The sequence below is a fragment of the Oikopleura dioica genome, chromosome XSR (assembly GCF_907165135.1).
Source record: "Oikopleura dioica chromosome XSR, OKI2018_I68_1.0, whole genome shotgun sequence".
Taxonomy (NCBI): Eukaryota; Metazoa; Chordata; class Appendicularia; order Copelata; family Oikopleuridae; genus Oikopleura; species Oikopleura dioica.
In genome coordinates this window covers 10371604-10382935 of record NC_137294.1, presented here as the reverse complement: position 1 = coordinate 10382935, position 11332 = coordinate 10371604, and the positions used below count along the sequence as shown (strand labels likewise).

At 41.9% G+C, this 11332-nt stretch overlaps 9 protein-coding genes across 9 annotated transcripts; 4 read left to right on the top strand and 5 right to left on the bottom strand.

Moving 5' to 3' along the window:
* Positions 1 to 142: 142 nt before the first annotated feature.
* On the top strand, positions 143 to 1526 carry LOC145706725 (26S proteasome non-ATPase regulatory subunit 8-like). The gene is made up of 5 exons (XM_081784160.1): positions 143 to 532; positions 665 to 840; positions 891 to 1025; positions 1066 to 1236; positions 1278 to 1526. Exons 1-3 carry the CDS (start codon positions 173 to 175, stop codon positions 985 to 987), a joined length of 633 nt encoding a protein of 210 aa, XP_081640286.1. The 5' UTR covers positions 143 to 172; the 3' UTR covers positions 988 to 1025; positions 1066 to 1236; positions 1278 to 1526.
* On the top strand, positions 1084 to 1418 carry LOC145709273 (26S proteasome non-ATPase regulatory subunit 8-like). The gene is made up of 2 exons (XM_081786951.1): positions 1084 to 1236; positions 1278 to 1418. The coding sequence occupies exons 1-2, from the start codon at positions 1084 to 1086 to the stop codon at positions 1416 to 1418; spliced, it is 294 nt and encodes a 97-aa protein (XP_081643077.1).
* Positions 1527 to 1560: 34 nt separating the features above from the next.
* LOC145706721 (IQ motif and ubiquitin-like domain-containing protein) lies at positions 1561 to 3833 on the top strand. Its single transcript, XM_081784155.1, has 9 exons — positions 1561 to 1712; positions 1762 to 1870; positions 1913 to 2052; positions 2097 to 2267; positions 2314 to 2596; positions 2639 to 3063; positions 3112 to 3324; positions 3384 to 3649; positions 3698 to 3833. Exons 1-9 carry the CDS (start codon positions 1590 to 1592, stop codon positions 3780 to 3782), a joined length of 1815 nt encoding a protein of 604 aa, XP_081640281.1. The 5' UTR covers positions 1561 to 1589; the 3' UTR covers positions 3783 to 3833.
* A 133-nt stretch (positions 3834 to 3966) lies between these two features.
* LOC145706723 (cytochrome c1, heme protein, mitochondrial-like) lies at positions 3967 to 5488 on the top strand. The gene is made up of 7 exons (XM_081784158.1): positions 3967 to 4101; positions 4244 to 4377; positions 4431 to 4715; positions 4777 to 4875; positions 4921 to 5037; positions 5082 to 5251; positions 5343 to 5488. Exons 1-6 carry the CDS (start codon positions 4026 to 4028, stop codon positions 5223 to 5225), a joined length of 855 nt encoding a protein of 284 aa, XP_081640284.1. The 5' UTR covers positions 3967 to 4025; the 3' UTR covers positions 5226 to 5251; positions 5343 to 5488.
* Positions 5489 to 5592: 104 nt separating this feature from the next.
* On the bottom strand, positions 5593 to 6810 carry LOC145706728 (uncharacterized). Its single transcript, XM_081784163.1, has 4 exons — positions 6405 to 6810; positions 6305 to 6359; positions 5820 to 5979; positions 5593 to 5770 (listed from the first exon to the last, which is right to left on the bottom strand). Exons 1-4 carry the CDS (start codon positions 6480 to 6482, stop codon positions 5701 to 5703), a joined length of 363 nt encoding a protein of 120 aa, XP_081640289.1. The 5' UTR covers positions 6483 to 6810; the 3' UTR covers positions 5593 to 5700.
* A 233-nt stretch (positions 6811 to 7043) lies between these two features.
* On the bottom strand, positions 7044 to 7906 carry LOC145707899 (uncharacterized). Its single transcript, XM_081785488.1, has 3 exons — positions 7792 to 7906; positions 7370 to 7725; positions 7044 to 7324 (listed from the first exon to the last, which is right to left on the bottom strand). The coding sequence occupies exons 1-3, from the start codon at positions 7822 to 7824 to the stop codon at positions 7114 to 7116; spliced, it is 600 nt and encodes a 199-aa protein (XP_081641614.1). The 5' UTR covers positions 7825 to 7906; the 3' UTR covers positions 7044 to 7113.
* A 256-nt stretch (positions 7907 to 8162) lies between these two features.
* LOC145709272 (RAC-gamma serine/threonine-protein kinase-like) lies at positions 8163 to 9241 on the bottom strand. The gene is made up of 3 exons (XM_081786949.1): positions 8879 to 9241; positions 8714 to 8809; positions 8163 to 8604 (listed from the first exon to the last, which is right to left on the bottom strand). Exons 1-3 carry the CDS (start codon positions 9028 to 9030, stop codon positions 8163 to 8165), a joined length of 690 nt encoding a protein of 229 aa, XP_081643075.1. The 5' UTR covers positions 9031 to 9241.
* On the bottom strand, positions 9239 to 9670 carry LOC145709271 (calcium-dependent protein kinase C-like). Its single transcript, XM_081786948.1, has one exon. It carries the CDS (start codon positions 9668 to 9670, stop codon positions 9239 to 9241), a length of 432 nt encoding a protein of 143 aa, XP_081643074.1.
* Positions 9562 to 11115, bottom strand: LOC145710661 (protein kinase C beta type-like). The gene is made up of 3 exons (XM_081788457.1): positions 10995 to 11115; positions 9819 to 10947; positions 9562 to 9696 (listed from the first exon to the last, which is right to left on the bottom strand). Exon 2 carries the CDS (start codon positions 10777 to 10779, stop codon positions 9820 to 9822), a length of 960 nt encoding a protein of 319 aa, XP_081644583.1. The 5' UTR covers positions 10780 to 10947; positions 10995 to 11115; the 3' UTR covers positions 9562 to 9696; position 9819.
* Between the last annotated feature and the right edge of the window lie 217 nt (positions 11116 to 11332).

Sequence of the window (11332 nt, the reverse complement as noted above, 5' to 3'; positions counted from 1 at the left end):
TTACTAGCAAGAAAGAGCCACTTTTTTCCTTACGAAATAACTGTTCCTCGTTTCTGTATATTTTTTATTTATTATTTATTTATTTTACTGGTTATTCACTAACCAACTTCTCTTCAAAGTCATAAACTTCGCGTCGTTCTACCTAAAAAGTGAAACGTTAACATTTTACAGAATGGCAGACGATAAATCAAAGGAAAAAGCACGCAGAAAGTTGCCTGAAATGTCGGAAGAAATGAAGGCGAGACGACCGCCGAGAAGTAAGATTTTGAAGCCACTTGATCCGGCCGAAGAAAAGTATCGAAAGGCAATGGAACTTATCAATCAGCTGCTCACAGAGTTCTCAATTAAAAATCGAAATCTCGAGGCAGCTGGTGAAACCCTCGCCAAACTCAAAATTCACATCACGGGCATGAATTTCCTTCCTTTGAAGGACAATGGCTGTGAGGCCGAGGATGAGAAGATGGACATTCCGGAAGAAGAGCCAAAGAGTAATAAACCGAAATTTAAATATGATAAATATCATAAGAACAGGGTAGGTGACAGGTTCTAAGATAAACCAATCGTCATACATTTATCATTCAATTACCCACTTATCGACCAGCATGCTCTTCTGTTCTTTTATTGAAGATAATTAGCTGAAGTCTAAAAGCTCAACATCTTTTAGGAACTCCGGGTCGCGCGACAGATGCTCGAAATTGGCGCGTTATACTCCCTCGAAATTCGTGACATTCCAGCTTTTCATAGATACATCGCCCAGCTCAAGCCCTATCACTTTGACTTCAGAGAAGTCCTTCCAAAGTCCTATGATCGAGTCAAAATTCTTGGACTAAATCTCATGAGGTAACTTGAACAATTTTCTATTCCATGAACCTTATGCTGGAAAATTTCAGCCTTTTGGCAGAGAAAAATTCGCCGAGTTTCATACAGAAGTTGAGCGGTTCACTTTCGAAGAGATGGAGAAAAGCCCATTTATCACGCAGCCGCTAAAAATTGAACGATGCTTGATGGAAGGGCGATATAACCGGGTAGGAGGATAATTTTCGAATGAAGTTCTAAAACGCGTAGATACTTGATCGCAGTTTTATGCTCCCCGTTTCGGACTATCGCTACTTCATGGAGCTCATACGAGAAACTGTTCGTGACGAAATCGCTGCAAATATTGAATCTGCTTACAAAGAAATGAAGACCAGCGAAATTCATCGCCTGATGAGCCTCCAAACTCCAGAACAACTCAAGGTTCATTTTTTTCGCCTTTTTCCGACAATCTTAATTTGTAGGAGATCTGCTCGAAGCACAAATGGGACTACGACGAGAACGTTATCGTATTCCCACGTGAAGAAGTCAAGGAAGGCATCCCTTCGAAGGAAGTTACAGAAAAAATGCTCGAATATGCCTGCGACTTGGAAATGATTGTCTAACCTTCTTCTTACTAGTTTTCCATTGAAAAATTTTCTCTGTATTTTTTCTGTATTTTTTTATTTATATATCTTAAAGCCTGGGATTTAATTTTATACAAAAAATCTAAATACACCATCTCTAGAACTATCAACCCGGAAAAGTTTTTATCTAAAATCCTCTTTTTCATTAAGATGGAGCACCCGTTGGAGGGAACGCAAGATTGGGATGAGAATGGCGCGGTCCATCCGCTGCCTGACGATCCAAGCCCAGTCCAATACGAAGATCCTGTAAATAATACGCCAATAACTCCTCAGGTTGAATTAACTACATATCTCTTTCCCCATAACTCCAATTGAAATCAAGGAGGAGACTAACGAAACGCCAGATTATATTCCCACTAAAGTGGAGATCGATCCCTACACAGGCAAAAAACAATGGCTTGGTGGCTGGAGGCACAAACTCAACCACAACGGTAAATGATAATGATCTCATCTTTGTATTTAAAAAAAATCAGAGTTTCACAATGCCGAAACGCAAACCAATCGAGCCATCAAGAAGATCACCTGCGAGCGAAACAATCGTGATACTCAAACATACGAGTACAAAAATGTCACTTTCCAAACTTCGCAGGATGCTTCAACTCAGATGACCAAGGTAAAAAACGCCTTTTAGCGGCGGAAAATTATGTTTTTTTTTAGCCTGGCCATTATGTCTCAACCCGTGACGACATCATCATCACGCCTGGTGAATACACTCTTGCAGATACGATAGCAAAAAGACGGAACGATGCGGCGGTTGTTATTCAGAAATACTTCAGGCGGTATCTTGCTAAAATCATTACTGCGCAGTTGAAAGAAGATCGAGAAGCGGTAAGGCCTTTTTCATTGAATCAAGTTCTTAATCTTAGTTGCTTAGTATGAGAACTGGCTCGAAGAAGAAAAGGAGCGCATCGAAGAAGAACGTAGAAAACGGCGCCAGAAGAATCTGGAAGGGAGATTGAACCCGCGTTCTAAAAAAGACTTCGACTTGGTTTGGGCGGCGCTTACGAGCTGGCGAAATGAGCAGGTAGCCCTTATCCGGGCGAACTCCGAAACCCTGGCGGAACAAAAGGCTGCTTTGGCGACTCTCGAAGAGCAAGTTGCACAACTTGTTGCCGCCATTGGCCGACATAAAATCCGAGCCAATCAAGAAACTAAAGGTTAATTGCACGAATCGATCCACTTCTAGCCCTGTTATTAAGACCTGAAAATTGCCAAGTTCTTGAACGCCTGTGCTGCCCCACGAAAATGGAAGGCCAAGGACGGCAAGTGGATTTCAATGGTGAATTGGACCGGAGAACCCGGCCAGTTTGAAATGGAAACGGGCTACACGCTCCGCGCCAAGGAGCTTCGAGATCTCTACAACGCACTGAAAATGGAAGGCCTCAATCGTGAAGAGCGCATCGACATGCTGCTCACCCTTAAGAACATTGTTGCCGGCGTGCCCGACTGTAAACTCACTAAAGAACTGATTGGCTTGGCCGAGCGCGAGGCCGAAATGCTTGTACGCGGCGTCAACTCGTCGCTGCTCAATGGACTACGCGCGCGTATTCTCCATCTTTACTTGCAATTCTGTCGAGATCCTAAGTTCAATCCAGAAGCGGCCCGCCATCTCACTGTTCCTCAGGTACGTAGACCTCCTCTCGTCTTCTCTAACCACTTCTTTCTCTTTCAGGACGCAGAGGCACTCAGAAGCAAGGTCGTCAAAATGGGCTCATCGTCGAATTACTTGTCACACTGGCCTCTTGCAATTTGGCCTTACGCTGCTCCGCCTAACTTCGAGCTCACCGCTGCGCACCGCGGAAAAGTCAATCCAAATCCTCATCCTGATATTATCGACATCAAGCAAGTGATGAAAGAACTCAAGAAGAAGTATCCAGACTCAGATGTAAGAGCACCTTTTGCTATTGCGGCGCGATTATATAACACGTGATTCTTTCTTTCTAGCTTGTTTATGTAATGGCTGAAGGCGACATTCGACATCTCGTTTTGAATATTTGGTCGATGAAGTCGGCCCTTTCGCACACGCAGGAAGATCTCACCCTCTGCAAGTGGAAAAAATCTGAAAACTGGAGCCCGTGGAATTGCTTCCTTATCACCAAAAGAGAAGAAGAAGCGCACGCGAGTCTGGCCAGCCCCGAGGACGGTTACGGTCCCATTATGTTCCAGAAGGTTCACAGAAAGCATCTCCAAGCAAGACAATATTTCTCAAGGTAAGGGCGCTTCCACTCTACTAGTTAAGTAAATCCCTTTTTCTTTAGAGTCAAAGGAATGTCTCGATTCCTCAGTGAACGATCGCATGGTGACGGACTCTGCCAAGAAGTTACTGGTGTTTCTCTTACATGATCTTTGCTATTCTTATATATTCTTAACAACTGAGCTTCTATTTTTATACTGCAACATAATATTCTTTTCATAAAAAAACTCTTGAAAAAAAGGACTTTTTTCTCGCTTCGGGCGCGTGAAATAAGATCAGACCAATAGTGTGAGTCAACACTCAAACTCATTGCATAGCTAACGCACGCTCCCGGGGGCAAACTATTCACGTTATGACGTAGTCGCAAGAGAATATAATTCTTCGGTTCTAGAATGCAAGCGATTCGCCGACTTACAGCCGGAACACTCGCCGGCGGCGCTGTTGGAACATTCTTCGTCTCCCTTGACGGTACGAATGATTAGATATTTCCCAAAAAATCAATTTCAGGAAAAACAGATTTCTTGCCAAAGATTATGCATTCAAATTCAAGATAAATTAAATTAAAAAATTGCCGAAAATCATCAAGTGATTTTGAAAAAATCCTATTCAGGCTTCACGGAATCGAAAAAGGCCAAGGCATCCGGTGGCGGACCCCACCTTCCTACCTACGAGTGGGACTTCAACAAGTTCGGTAACGCCCTTGATGCCGCTGCCCTCCGACGAGGCTGGTACGTCTACCAGAAGGTAAGCGCTTTTATCTCTCTACTCGAAACGATTCTCAATTCGCTGTCAATTAGGTCTGCTCCACCTGCCACTCTCTCCAGTATTTCTACTTCCGAGAGTTGATCGGCAAGTCCCACACCGAGCAAGAAGTCAAGAAGATTGCCAAGGAGTTCGAGTGCGTCGACGACACCCCCGACGATGAAGGCAACCCCGTCGTTCGACCATGCAAGCCATTTGACACTATCCCCAAGCCATACGCTAACGAGAAGGCCGCGCGAGCCGCCAACGCTGGTGCCCTCCCCCCAGATCTTTCCCTCATCTGCTGGGCCCGAGAAGGCAACGAGAACTACCTCTACTCTGTAAGTCCAGTTCCACTGTCATCCCTACAGTCAACAATTGTATTAACTATATATGTTCTAGCTTCTCACTGGCTACTGCGATCCCCCAGCTGGTGTCCAAGTCGCTGAAGGCATGAACTACAATGCCTACTTCGCTGGTGGTGCTATTGGTATGGCTCAGGTACTGATGCAACTCTATAAATCCCTTCCTCAGTGTTTATTTAAGCCTATCTACAACGAAACTGTTGACTACAAGGAGATGGGTGATGACACTCCACCATACATGTCCCAGATCGCTAAAGATATCGTCACCTTCCTGCGATACTCCACCGATGTTTCCAAGGTAAAAGAAGCAGATTTTTGTAGGTAGATCAATCAATTGTTTAGGATAACCGACAACTCGCTTTGATGAGAATCCTTGGCCTCTTCGTTCCCGTCTTCTTCTTGGTCACAGTCGGCACCAAGCGAGTGTTTGCCTCTTCTAAGACCATGAAGGTCGTTCGCTCTGAGGACTTGAGAAAGTTCAAGTAAAGAACATTTACAAAGCAACAGATTAGGCAAGGCTTTAACTTCTTATTTAATTTTTAGAATGATCAATTTTGAGATTCTGATCATTCTTTTTGAAAAGATTTTAAAGCCCTATCACAGACATATCGAATATTATTTATTGCTCCATTGAGAACCCTCTAAGTTGTCTTGACCCTATCTCATTACAGCTTTACCTAAATTTAATTTATTGGCTTAAATAAATGATTCCTCCATTCTGGACGTAACAAACTTTTTAAAACACGAAAGCATAAGATTTCATGAGTTCGAAAACTAAAATCTTATGAACAACTTTGTCGCACCCTTTTTCTTCTTCTCTGTCAGGATAAATATACATGGCTTTCATACAAATCTTGTCGTTTTTTTATTTTAATATTTACAAAAACGAGCAGTTTATGAGGCAGAATTATGAATCGCAGGTTTATGGAGCAGTTTATCTCGCAAAAAGCATCAGGCCATGTTAGTACCAACTATACAAGTAAACTTGTCGACGGTCCTCCTCTTTTGACTTTGCTTTCCGCCATCTGTTCCTGAAGGAGATTTGTTAGACCAGGTTTTCAATGAAGTCCTCTAGTCTACCATATTCGTGTGCCAACAGCTGCGGCGAGAACGATGCCTAAAAGAACGAAGAGAATAATAAGCGTGGTGGTTCCATGAAATCCAGTCGAGTGTTCGTTTGTTTCTGTTAGATTACGTCCTGACTCTCCTGATAGAAACTCTTCTGTGGATGCTTCTATTTCTAAAAAGATAAGTCAGGTTTATAGCTTGAAGCAATTAGTGACAGGGTTTATGTAGTCAATGGATATTAAATAAATCTTTAAATAATCAAAAAGCATTATTTCGAAAGAATAAAAACGTAATTATTGCCAGAAGGGGAAAATTCTGTTCGGGCATGATTTGGATTCCAAAATATTCAGTGTTGAAGGATAGTTATGACAGTAACTTTACGCGGTTTCGATAAAGCAAATTGACTTCTTGAAGAATTTCTTGAAGAATTCTTTGACCCGATTATAAAGAAAGTTCGAAACTCACTCGAAAAAGCACTCATTTTAAACGAAATTCACCTGTTTCATTGGAAGGAATGGCATTTTGAGTTGAATTGAAATCATTGAGGAGTGTCTAAATGCTCAAGAAAAGGGGAGTGACGCTGCGAGTTGCTACTACCTGAACTTGATTCGCAAAGTCATTAATTGTGCTTGCCGCTAGCTGGCTAATTTTTTCTTGTAAATCTCTGATGTCCATGCCTTGGTGCAGTATTCACATTTTTTCTTTACTCTTGCATCTTTTCTTAACTATAATAAACGACCGAAATGAAATACATTATTAATCGAAAGGGCTTTTCACATTCAGTGGGGTTATCGCCTCAGAAGCGTATCTCGATACTAGAGTAAACGCACAAACTTCTCTCTACACTTGCTTCAGTCTAGCCAAGTGCCAACTTTTTTGGATTGATTTTGCTTTCTGCGTTTTGAAAAATTCATAGACTGGAAGCTTATCTAAACACTTTCCTGATGATCAAAAACAGGCACGCGTTGTGTCTCTCCTTATCAAAAATTTATTTTCCCGTTGTCTGCTTATTTTCCAAATTTATCCAGGGGAATTTATTTTAATGCAGATTCATCTCGCCTCGAAATGTGCCAACAACTGTAGTCTTCCCCGAGAAGGTGCTAAATGCGTACGTTGTGTCAAGACAGTAAATCGACAGAACTTAAAACTATGTCAACTTCGCTCGCAATTTCCTCTTCGTAAACTCTTGCACCAACAACAGGTCAAGATATGCCCAGATTCTCTTGAAAGATCGAATGGAGATTAACAATTTTTTTTCTTAGAAATTCTATTTAGAATTCAAGTAAATTATCACAAGTGTCTGTAATCATTCAGATTTATCATCAGCAGCATCTTCTTTTAGTGTACAAACGAGCGGTTTTTGGGAGCCATCGACTCGCGTTTTAAAACAATCAAACTCGAGAGTAGAGTTTCCAGCGGTGAGCGAGAAGTCTTCCACGTACCACCTGTCGTTTCCTGGTTTGATGATTGTCGCCGATTTGATTTCGTCGATTCCAGTGACTGTTACTGTAAATTCGCTGAGAAGAACTTTTGAAAATTATTTTTAATTTTTTTCTTCTTACTCTGTTTGCCCTCGTTCAAAGTCAGAAGGTTGTGGGTCATCCGGAATTTGAGTCAGTTTAGTTGAAACGTTCTCTCCGTTGAACATGATGTAGACGGGATCATCTGTGCCGGCGAAGAGATCTCCGGTGGTCTTGATTTTCATATCATATTCTACGGATGGGACACTTTGGGGCGGGCAAACGGGAACAACCGATGGCTCAGACTCTGCTGGCGTTTCTGTTGTTGTCGTCGACGAACTTGGCAATTCCGTCGAAGAAGATGAAGCTCCTGTAGCAGCTAAATCTGATCCTGTCGTTGTAACCACAGTTGTACTGGACTGTTCGGCAGCTTCGGTCGAAGTTGGATCAGTAGAAAACTGAACTCGTTTTATTAATTATCTCGAGGGTCAATTTTCTATCTCTGGAGAAGATTTAAAACTTACGACAACGTTCAAAAATAATGCAGAAATTTTCATTTTTTCTTCGTGAATGGATCTTTTTGGAACACAATCGCACGTTTATATCCGCCACGCCAGAGGGCACGAACATTCGGCAGAACAAAAATGTACTCATGCAGGTGCTTTCCCGAGAAATACCTCACCCACTGACTTACTCATTTACTCACGTTGGAAATACCGCAGTTTTTATGAAATTAGGAAGGTGAGAACAAAGAACGTTTATTTAGCAGAATTTATCAATAAGTCTTCACAGAAAATTTCCTCGAAGTTGTCGAAGAACAGATCCAAGTTGATATTTACATTTTGCACTTGCGATAATTGAGGACTTTTTTTTGGTTTTTAAAATCGTCCATGAATCATGATCCATGCCAAAAAAAGAAAATGCAAAACCACTTCCTGTAATGTGCAAGCTCAGGGTCGAAGTTCAAATTGGACTCCACATTTGGAATAACTGAAGGTATGATTGACCGGTTTCTCAACCCTTCCCAGTCGAAATTTTCAAAAGCCGCGTGTTCTTTCATTTCTCTATAGCTTTTGAGTCTGTCATCTTGACTCTTGGTCAAAAGCAGCTTGAGCAGACTTTGAACAGAAGAAGGGATGGTGTTTTCTACGATTTGTCTTGGGAAGCGAATCGGGTCCTCCAGGACCATTTGCTTTAGTTTCTCCTCGTCGTGGGATTGATATGGTCGTATCGAGTAGATCATTTCGAAGATTAAAACTCCAAGTGCCCAGAAATCGACAGAATAGGAATATTCGAATCCCGCCAAAATCTCAGGAGCCATGTACTCGAGTGTTCCACTTATCTCGGGGTCAAAAATAATTGAGCATTTATATTTGTTATAAATGCATTTAATAACAAGACTGCAGCTAACTCAAATTTAATGACCCTTGACAAAAAGTTCTCGACTTTCCGTTTGTTTCCTCCACGCTCTTTGCCAAACCGAAATCGACCAGTTTCACGTATCCCTTCGAATCCAAAACGACATTATCCAATTTCAAATCGCTAAATTCATTCTTTCGCGAGTGTTGATCATTATTAGAAAATACTTGGTGATATAGTGGCTCTTTTTACCGGTAGATAATCTTGTTGGTGTGGATGAAATCCAAGGCTTCGGAAATTTGAGCCGTGTAGAAGAGCACATCGTTCAAATAGAAGACATTGAATTCAGAGTTCATAATGTGAAAGTACAGATCGCCGCCCGGTAGGAATTCAAGAGCAAGCATCACATACTCAGGTGTGTGGAACGTAGCTAAAATGTCCACAATGTAATTGCACTCTCTGCACAGCTGAAGCGTCTTTTTTTCCTCGATAACTGCATCAATGTCTGCTTCGGTATTGAGTTCTCCTTTGCTGATGCACTTTTATGCGGGTTATTTCGACTTTCGATGGTCTAATAGTTTCAACATTTGTTTACGATGAAAAGTTATTATTTTAACCGCGTTTCTTGAGGGCAACATTTCGTCCAGATTTCAACTTTGCTTGAAGCACTAGTCCGAAACTCCCCGTTCCAATCGTGGATACAAGGTCAAAGTCGCTAAGAGCAACTTTCGATTTATCATCGTCGGATTTTTTAATGTTCATCAGTCCTATGAGCTCGCCATACTTGTTCGTATTGTGCTCCAACAAATGATTGAAAAGGCGACCATCTCTTGGATTTTGCAGACGATAAAGCCCGTCGACAGTGCTTTTTTGAACTTCGGAAATGGAGAAAGAAGTTGCACCGATGAAATCATTGCTGCCGAAGGAATCGTGGTCGTAGACAGAGACGATAATTCGGGATGAGACGTCTAGTTGGCCGACTTCAAAAACGAAACTTTCGTTCCAAATTGGATTGAGGTTCTTTGACTTTATTTCTGTCTTCATTTTTTTGATTTTCTGATTTTTCGGTTCTGGGTCTTATTTTAGGGTTTTTCAAGTGAATTCATAACGATCAAAAGTCGTTTAAACTGTTACTAAAGATGTGCAAGTGTTATTTGTTTGCTCTTTGTCAATATCAGTAAAAGATTAAAACCCTAAGCTATGGATATCTTGACAAAGGGATCGGAGAAGCCATTAGCATCCATCGGAGGTAGATTATGCGCACGAAAAATATCAATATGGCACCGTCGTTGATAAATTTCAATTTTGAGGTTGATTCGGCCATAGCGTTCATTGCGTTCAGACTCTGGAATGCAGCCCACCACCAGATCTTTGCACTTGCGGTGGACGTTAAGCGAGCAGATTCGACACTGCAGGCCTTGTTTCGTAAATCCGACAAGCAGGACGCCGCAGTGTCCGCAAAATGTCGGTTTATAATAGTTCTGTTCTGCGAAATCGTGAGCTTTGGTTTCTAGTGAGGCTTTGATTGTTCCATCACTTCTTCTTGTGCAGTTGAAATTGATGTACTTGTAGCATCGCTTGTGGACGGAGACTTGGCAGCAAGTGCACTTGAATCCTTGCTTAGCGTTGATGCCCCAAATAAAATCGGTGCAGTGGGCACAGAAAGTCGGCTGGTTGAAAAACTTCGACACAAAATTGTGATCCTTTGCTTTGTGAATTTTATCCCTTCGAAGAGCTTTTCCGCGAGCTTTTCTAACTGTTCTTCTGACAACAGATTCATCGCGCGCATCTATAAAATGGTCCGCAGTCTGTTGCAGCTCGTTGATCACTCTTGCCTGCTTCTCCATGATTTCCGTCGCCGTCGCGAGTTTTGCCGCTGCCGGAGAGTTCGTGTCTTCCGCACTTTTTAACACGGCTTTGAGGAGAATTGGATATCGGCAGACCCGTTGAATTGGCTCCACAAGATATGCGTCGTGGCCGAGCTTGAGTTTCAAGCTATTTTGAATCAGCTCTTGAATGGGCGCGTATTCTTCCCGACTCATCAGCTTCGTAAAATGAGTGTACTTTGCATAGTGCTTGATATAAGTCCGGTAATGTTCTTCAAAAAGACTTTCGTTGTCCAGTTCACAGAAGATATCCGCAACTTTTGACATTCTGATGTCTGATCCTTGAGTTACTCGCGTAGACAGAAAATACAGAAATACTGTGACTAACTTTAATTCGCGAATTTACTACAGAGCTCTGTTAACTCATTCCTGCATCCATTTGCCCATCACATTTTTTCAACTTGATAAGTAGATATTCATTGTGAAAATTAAGGACTAGAATAGAAGAATGAAGTATTTGTACACGTTTAGTTCTTTTATACCCGGACGCAAGGCGTGAATAACGTCTGAGATTTTTTCACAGAGGCCATTGTTCAGCTCGGGTATCTGCTCGATGCCTTTCTTTCCAGCGCTGATGAACTCTCTTTAATTCGGTCTCTACTACTAGCCGCTTTCTGCGTAATTAAGCAAAAACAAATAAAGCTGACAAAGTTGACCTTTCCTAAGCTTATTGACAAACGTCTCTTCCGTTTCGTAAATCTCTCGAACTCTGCGATAAATGAGTTCTGACTTGTCTTTCTGGCTCATTCTTTTCTTTTGATGTTTCGAGTATTTCTTTCTTTCGCTCAGAAGGTTCCTGTCCTCGAAGATGATCGAGTAT

Bases quoted from the DNA above. Each gene is read 5' to 3' on its own strand.
- LOC145706725 (XM_081784160.1), top strand. From the start codon at position 173: ATGGCAGACGATAAATCAAAGGAAAAAGCACGCAGAAAGTTGCCTGAA. The intron at 533-664 runs GTAGGTGACAGG...AACATCTTTTAG, and splicing joins ATAAATATCATAAGAACAGG to GAACTCCGGGTCGCGCGACA. The intron at 841-890 runs GTAACTTGAACA...GGAAAATTTCAG, and splicing joins CTTGGACTAAATCTCATGAG to CCTTTTGGCAGAGAAAAATT.
- LOC145709273 (XM_081786951.1), top strand. From the start codon at position 1,084: ATGCTCCCCGTTTCGGACTATCGCTACTTCATGGAGCTCATACGAGAA. The intron at 1,237-1,277 runs GTTCATTTTTTT...CTTAATTTGTAG, and splicing joins AAACTCCAGAACAACTCAAG to GAGATCTGCTCGAAGCACAA.
- LOC145706721 (XM_081784155.1), top strand. From the start codon at position 1,590: ATGGAGCACCCGTTGGAGGGAACGCAAGATTGGGATGAGAATGGCGCG. The intron at 2,053-2,096 runs GTAAAAAACGCC...GTTTTTTTTTAG, and splicing joins CTTCAACTCAGATGACCAAG to CCTGGCCATTATGTCTCAAC. The intron at 3,064-3,111 runs GTACGTAGACCT...TTTCTCTTTCAG, and splicing joins GCCATCTCACTGTTCCTCAG to GACGCAGAGGCACTCAGAAG.
- LOC145706723 (XM_081784158.1), top strand. From the start codon at position 4,026: ATGCAAGCGATTCGCCGACTTACAGCCGGAACACTCGCCGGCGGCGCT. The intron at 4,378-4,430 runs GTAAGCGCTTTT...GCTGTCAATTAG, and splicing joins GCTGGTACGTCTACCAGAAG to GTCTGCTCCACCTGCCACTC. The intron at 4,876-4,920 runs GTACTGATGCAA...TGTTTATTTAAG, and splicing joins GTGCTATTGGTATGGCTCAG to CCTATCTACAACGAAACTGT.
- LOC145706728 (XM_081784163.1), bottom strand. From the start codon at position 6,482: ATGGACATCAGAGATTTACAAGAAAAAATTAGCCAGCTAGCGGCAAGC. The intron at 6,360-6,404 runs GTAGTAGCAACT...TTGAGCATTTAG, and splicing joins ACTTTGCGAATCAAGTTCAG to ACACTCCTCAATGATTTCAA. The intron at 5,980-6,304 runs GTGAATTTCGTT...TTATCTTTTTAG, and splicing joins CATTCCTTCCAATGAAACAG to AAATAGAAGCATCCACAGAA.
- LOC145707899 (XM_081785488.1), bottom strand. From the start codon at position 7,824: ATGAAAATTTCTGCATTATTTTTGAACGTTGTC. The intron at 7,726-7,791 runs GTAAGTTTTAAA...AAACGAGTTCAG, and splicing joins CATTATTTTTGAACGTTGTC to TTTTCTACTGATCCAACTTC. The intron at 7,325-7,369 runs GTAAGAAGAAAA...AGTTCTTCTCAG, and splicing joins TTTGAACGAGGGCAAACAGA to CGAATTTACAGTAACAGTCA.
- LOC145709272 (XM_081786949.1), bottom strand. From the start codon at position 9,030: ATGCTTGCTCTTGAATTCCTACCGGGCGGCGATCTGTACTTTCACATT. The intron at 8,810-8,878 runs GTAAAAAGAGCC...GAATGAATTTAG, and splicing joins ACCAACAAGATTATCTACCG to CGATTTGAAATTGGATAATG. The intron at 8,605-8,713 runs GTCGAGAACTTT...CCCCGAGATAAG, and splicing joins GTGGAGGAAACAAACGGAAA to TGGAACACTCGAGTACATGG.
- LOC145709271 (XM_081786948.1), bottom strand. From the start codon at position 9,670: ATGAAGACAGAAATAAAGTCAAAGAACCTCAATCCAATTTGGAACGAA.
- LOC145710661 (XM_081788457.1), bottom strand. From the start codon at position 10,779: ATGTCAAAAGTTGCGGATATCTTCTGTGAACTGGACAACGAAAGTCTT.